General features: G+C 43.4%; 1 protein-coding gene across 6 annotated transcripts in view; it reads left to right on the forward strand.

Annotated features, from left to right (window-relative positions):
- The window catches only part of ralgps2 (Ral GEF with PH domain and SH3 binding motif 2), a 133,604-nt gene extending 127,536 nt beyond the window's left edge, over positions 1–6,068 (forward strand). For all 6 annotated transcript variants that reach the window (XM_080430994.1, XM_080430998.1, XM_080430997.1 and 3 more), the window contains one exon: positions 306–6,068. In XM_080430994.1, the coding sequence (XP_080287120.1) occupies positions 306–335 (30 nt within the window). In that variant the 3' untranslated portion in view covers positions 336–6,068. The remainder of the gene's footprint in view (positions 1–305) is intronic.
- The last annotated feature ends 537 nt before the right edge of the window (positions 6,069–6,605 follow it).

Here is a 6,605-nt window from a genome sequence, read left to right on the forward strand (position 1 = left end):
GTAGAGTGAACCAGAAACCGCAAGGTTCCCGGTTCGATCCCAGGCTGGGGCGCTCCCTCAGAGTTGGTGTCGAAGTGTCCATGAGCAAGACGCTAAACCCCTAATTGCTCCCGATGAACATGGTTTCCTCTGCCATCGGTGTATGAGTGTGTGTGAATGCGCTATGAGCTTATAGATCTGCTATTTTTGAAAAATCTTGATAATTTTTTTTGTTGATTTGTTTTTTTTACTGTAAGGATTTAGAATTTTTTTAAGAATCGCCTCAGGTCTTAATGGGTTAAAACTAAGCATAAATCTTCCCATAGGTGCCAGCCAATCTGATGTCATTCGAGTGATCGATGGTGAAGAGTGCAGCATGACTTGAGCGACGGGACAGAGGGATGAGGAAAACGGAGGAGGGGAAGAGGATGAAGAGGAAGTTGAGGACTGACTCGGTAATGGGAGCTTTCACTGCCATGAGCCCTGAGCCACTGATTCCCGAGCCCCAGCCTCACGTGCCACCACTGCCTTAACCAGAGGATCGTGTTGTATGTGTGTGTTTGTGCGTTGAGAAGAGTCGGTGTGTGTGTGTGTCTTTGTGTGGAAGTAACTCATTTTGGCTGCATTGACTACTGAACACAGATGTGCGCCACTGCTCCGTTATCATGTGGGCTCTCGGTCACGCTCCCTCTGTGTGCTCGGCTCCAGCGGTGCCATTTGACTTCTCTTCTCCTCTCTCGCGGACTGTCCTTCAGGGCTGGATGGACATGAATAATCATCTGCTTTCGTTTTTGTTTTGTTTTTTTTTCCAAAGGAGGAGGACCCATTTTTTTTACTGGCAACTTCAATGTGCTCCAATGGAAGATTTCCCCCCCTTCAAATAGGCTGGGCAACCCGCATATACTCGGTCACAACACACACACACACACACACACACACACACACACACACACACACACACACACACACACACACACACACACACACACACACACACACACACACACACACACACTCTTACACTGGACTAACCTGATGAACTATGGAGGGTTTGAACCTAAACGTTTTACTTTATTATGACTCGAATCACGTGTTGAACACAGACCTTGTTGGTCTCTTCGTACAAAAGTTGACTTGGGATCACAGAATTGCTATCAGTTTCACTCACACACACACACGCACACACACACAGTCACACACACGCCTGTTTGATTGCAGCATTTAAAAAAATAAGGGCTCTGATTCTCGACCGATCCCAGCAGAAAGGACTCCCACACTCCCTGAATGTGTCTAGTTTTTATTACAGAACTACTACCCCCGTGTCATACCGTATACTCACTATGTGTACTGTACGTGTGTGTGTGTGTGTGTATAGCTGTGAAGTGAGGGATAAAAATCAACCACTCTGCAGATCTGTTTTGATTCCAGGAATCATCAGTCTTCAGTTCCAACACATGGGTACGATAATCCCAGAGACTAAGCTAAGTATTTCCCTCCATTCTATATAGAAAGAAACCTTAATTCCTTTCTTTCTTTTTTTTGTAGAAGTGTATATATACGTTTTGTGTTCTCCAGACTATTGTCTTCTCTAAACCAAGGGTTGGCCACCCTTGAGTTAGATAGGGGAGACACAGCACACACACACACACACACACACACACACACACACACACACACACACACACACACACACACACACACACACACACACACACACACACACACACACACTCATGAAACACTAAAGATAAGCTGTGAAAGAATCCAAGGGAGAGGGCAATGAGAACCTGTGATACATGATTTTATCACTGCTTCCTTTTGTTGCTTTAATACAGTAGGGGGCTGGAGAGCGGGCCTGCTTTACAAGTGAAGACGAGAGGGAGCGTTTGTGTGTGTGTGTGCATGAGAGACACACAATTCACTCCGCTGCAGAGACTCGAAGCTATCTGGAGCCATTCAGAATCCATTTGAAATCGTCTTCGTCATTGTTTTTTTTTGCATTGTTCCTTTTCTTGTCTCTTTTTCTTTTGGAGGGACGGGGTGGGATTTGCAGTATTATGATGTTGTTGTTGTAGGTGACTTGCACATGTCTAGGTTGTTTTAAATGTCTGTTACACTTGTATGTTACATTTAAGTTTTTTGGACTATTTGCTTTTTTTTTTGCCTCCCTTTTTTGGAGCGCTTGTTTTGTACCTTTTAGTAGTTTCAATTTGATTTAGTCCCCCCTTTCTATAGTGAGTACTACAGAGCTGACCTATCATTACAGTATCCGGCTCAACTTTTAGGCTCTAAATCCCATTGACTATGAATTGGATTAGTTTCCTTGGTTATAATCTGTGACAAGTGATAAGTGGTATTGCTGGCCCCTCTATTCCTTCAGTTTGGTGGGAGTTTGTTAAGGGCAAAGTGCAAGGCTGCCATGGAATCAGGCATTGGGTTTTTTTCATGGAAAAGGAGCTATTTGGCTAGTTTCACTGGGAAAACTCTGTGTTCACAGTTTCCAGTGTGTATTACACACATGGGTTTTGGTGCGCCACAAATGCACTGATTCTCATTTATTTTCGTTGGGAGCGAGTGTTAAAAACATAATCCGGATGAACAAATTATTTTTTTATTTGTAATTTTTCTCCTTTTTTAATTTAATTTAATTTTTCAGTTGTTGCCAATCCCCCCATGTGTATAGGCCCTGTCTGTCACTGCTACTGTTTGCTCTACGAAGGGTGTTGATAACCACATCTCCTTCAGTATACATGGATTCGCCAGCCACTTCTTTTCACTTTATGGTGAGGAGTTTCACCAGGAGTGCGTAACGCGTGTGTAGGAACATGCTCTCCCTCACAGTTTTTCTCACCCACTCACAACCACGGCCAATCAGCTCTGTGCCTAGCTGTAAGTCCCAGTTTTCAGAAGGTGGCATTACCCGTTTCTCGTTTCCATTTCCCCATAGCTCTGTTTGGTTGGCTCGGCAGCAGATTTGAACTGGAAACTGAACGTGTGAAGGTGTCTCGTGTGTGTCCGGTTCGAACTTGCTGCCGAGCCAATCAAACGAAGCTGTGGGGAAATGGACTGGAACAGGAAATGGGTATGCCACCTTCTGAAAACTGGGACTACAGTTATAGCACAGAGCTGATTGTGTTTGTTGAAATGCCCGGTCAAGCCATAAACACTGTGTGGCGACGGTCTCTACTGTGGTGGGCAGGTACTTTACCTCTTGCCACCCGGAGGCCCCATGAACAAATGATTTATTTGGAAAAAAGGACAAAGTTGCATTGCCTGCATGATGATGATGATGATGATGGGTTGTGTTTTCCATAATTGTCAGCCTCTCGTATTGGAAACGACCGTTTACATAGAATGTTTACACAATCCTTAGCGTAGCATCACAACTCTTTCACATTTCATTACCTGCTCTAGGTGCGGGGAATTCCGTTTCCACTCCATTATTGGGCTCACTTTAGCTTGGTATTCAGTTTCTAGCTGTTAAAACGTGGTGCTGAAAGATACCACTAATGTACTCCACCGACACACTTTCTACTGGGATTGATTTAAGCCTAATTTATGCTATGACAAAAAGAAAAGTGTCGCATTGACACTTATACTTATTTAATGGTCCACATTCAGCCCCCTCACACAGTCTACAGTAATACCCTGTTGACACTGTCAGTGAGTGTGCTGCTGAGGCATGCATCCCCATCAATGCCTTGGATGGAACACTCCTGCAGACGTTATGCACCTTGGCCAACACCGTGTGGATAGAGTCTGCCAGACATTCGCATAAATAGGAAGTCGGTTACTCCAGTCCATGCACATGATCAGTCCTTTGTAGAGCAGCTTTTCTATAGAAGAAACGGTAGTGGATTAACCTGTGGAGGGATGAATTCATGAATGAGGAAGCCAAAGATGAATGGGGTGGGTGGGTGGATAGATACAGTTACAGTACCTTGCCTCTATTTTTCTAATATAGCAATTAAAGCCAGATAATCTGTTTCCCCCCAAAGATGGCATTGATGCAGTGGGGGACTGGCTAGCTAATCATCTGTATCGTTGCCAGCTCACACAAAGTGCACTAAGCCGGCTTCATTCGTACTGAAGTGTGATGAGTGTGAAAAGAGGAGGAACTGGTCAGCATATAGAAATGTAACGGACTTATCTGCATCCATTGTATGTGTGTGGTGGGAGTGGGGGGGGGGCTTCACTGGGATTTGGGAGAGCTTTTTTTCCCGGTATTTTAGAAAACGTGGAGGCGCACCATTATGAAATGCCAAATTCCCAGAGCTGTAGACGAATGAATTGTATGGAATCAGAGAAGAGTACAATCTGATGTTTTTAACCACGAATGTTCAGTTCAACATTAATACTGTTGAGTGCAGCTTGAGGGTATACTGTAATGTGGTCATTTTGTTCGGCTAGTGGTCGAAAAACATGTTTTTCCAGTTTCCAGAATGCCATCAGTGAGTTGAGGACAAACGGGTTGCCAATGAAATAAGGAAGCTGATTACCATGCAGAGTCACAGTAGAGAAGGCCATTAACCTGCTGTCGTTTCCAATGCAGTCAGTCAAGACTGCCAGCTTGGCACCACTTTATTAAGCCCCACAATAATCATTATTAGACTATCACAAATACCTTGGGTTGAGGCTGACAGATGCTGTCAGTGGTGTTCGTGTTTAGAAGTATTAACTGCATCCTCTCATCTCATGCGAGCCCCTCTGTCCCTTGACTTCTCTTTTTATGTTGATTTGAAATGACAATGAAAAGTGGAAAAAGACAGTTGCAATGACAGTGACTCAGATTTGCATCAGTTCAATGTGAGTGATTCTATCATAGCATACTACACCAGACTTGTGGTGGAACTTCGGAGTGCTCTGCTTTGAATACTTTGCTTAACAACCTTTCTCTTTAGAAATACCCCAATTGTCCAAAGAGCTTTTCTTTCTGGGTTTTTACCATTGTACCTGAGTTTAATGTGTGTTTTTCTTCTTTCTTTTTCTGTCACAACATTAACTCGGCCATGTTGGCTCTGTATTGGGGTGGTCTAATTTCTCGTGCTTATCACTCCATAACGACTTCTTCATATGAAGAGTTAACTCCATTTCAGAAGCTTCCTTAAATGCTGAGTTTGCATCATTTAGTGTGGTGGTGAATATCGGTTGTCTTCGCAATAAGGCAATTAAATGTCACCGCCAGAGGACTGCTCTGTTTAATAACTGCATCATTGGACGAAGGTGGTAATACCTACTTTCCTTGGTTTGGTTTGGTAGCAATAGAAATTTGTAAACCCCCTCCAACGGATGATAGATTTAGTTCTGTACAAGGAAACGTACACACAGCATTTTGAATTGTTTTCTTTTTCTTTCTTTCTTTTATTACAAATGTTTAACCGCTCAGATGAAGTGAATGGACTGGGTTTCAATCAGAGACGGTGTTAAGCTTAAGTTATACTCCTTTAGTACAGCAGCGTTGCGTAACTGAAAAGAACAGTTACTTTAAAAAGAGTATAAATTAACCTTTGGCATCATTATGCAACGTCGTGTTCTGTTCAGACAAGTGGAACCAGCATGAATGTACAGTTTTTAGTTCTACACTCTCTGCTTTGAGAGTCTGTCATTTGTGACTCATCAAGGATGTCCGCCGGCATTGTTCATGTCACATGAAGAAGGTGAGATGTAGATATGCTATACCTTTTAGTCCCCACCCTGTACCGTGTGTGTGTGTGTGTGTGTGTGTGTGTGCGCGTGTGTGTGCGTGTGCGTGTGTCTACCCTCCTGTCATGACTTGGTACTAGCGCTATGACCTCTAACCAGAGTGACGCGCTCCCCGGCCATTAAGACGAGAACCAATAAACACTCTGCCCTTTTTTACTCCACTCATTCGTATCTTGCTTATTTTCGTGTTGAATGTACATTGAGTTGTTTATGATCGATTATGTGGGATATTGGAGGACAGCGGATGCTGAGTGGGATAGCTGTACGTGTGCAAGAAGGGTGTTTACTGATTTGTGTCACCCCGGAGCTGTGTCACTTAAGTACTAACAAAAAATGTTTGCCAACAATTCATATCACTGAAATAAAATTTGAAACTTTCAAACGCCTTTTCAGACTGTTCAAGTCCCTCTTTCAGTCACTTTGAAGTAGTATAGGGAATATAATGGAGCCCTGCTGCTTTAGGGGTTTAACGCATTAATACCGGGAAAGCATCTGTCATTTTGGATTTGAGCTAAACATTATTTTATACTTTGGCTATTCACAAATAGCAGATATACAAGCTTGTCAAGCGTCACTTTGTGCCCACTACGAGCTTGTAGATCTACTATTTTTGAAAAATCGTGAAAATGTGTGCAAATCTTGGAATCTTATTTTATAGCAAAACATTTTACTCAAATCGTTGCTTCTGGGGGGGGGGGGGGGGGTCCCTACTAGAACAAAATATTTTGAGATGGGGGTCGGCGGCCAAATACACATAATTTTGGGGGTCCTTGACATGCCAATGTTTGAGCACCACTGATACAGAAACATACGTTTTTCAGGAAACCGTTAGGATTCAGAAGACATTTTGGGTTCATAAGTAATACCCCCCCCCCACCCCCCCACCTCGCATACGATGCAATACCGCCACCATAATAAGGCTC

Source organism: Gymnoscopelus braueri (genome assembly GCF_963280865.1).
Source record: "Gymnoscopelus braueri genome assembly, chromosome: 6".
In the NCBI taxonomy this organism is placed as follows: Eukaryota; Metazoa; Chordata; class Actinopteri; order Myctophiformes; family Myctophidae; genus Gymnoscopelus; species Gymnoscopelus braueri.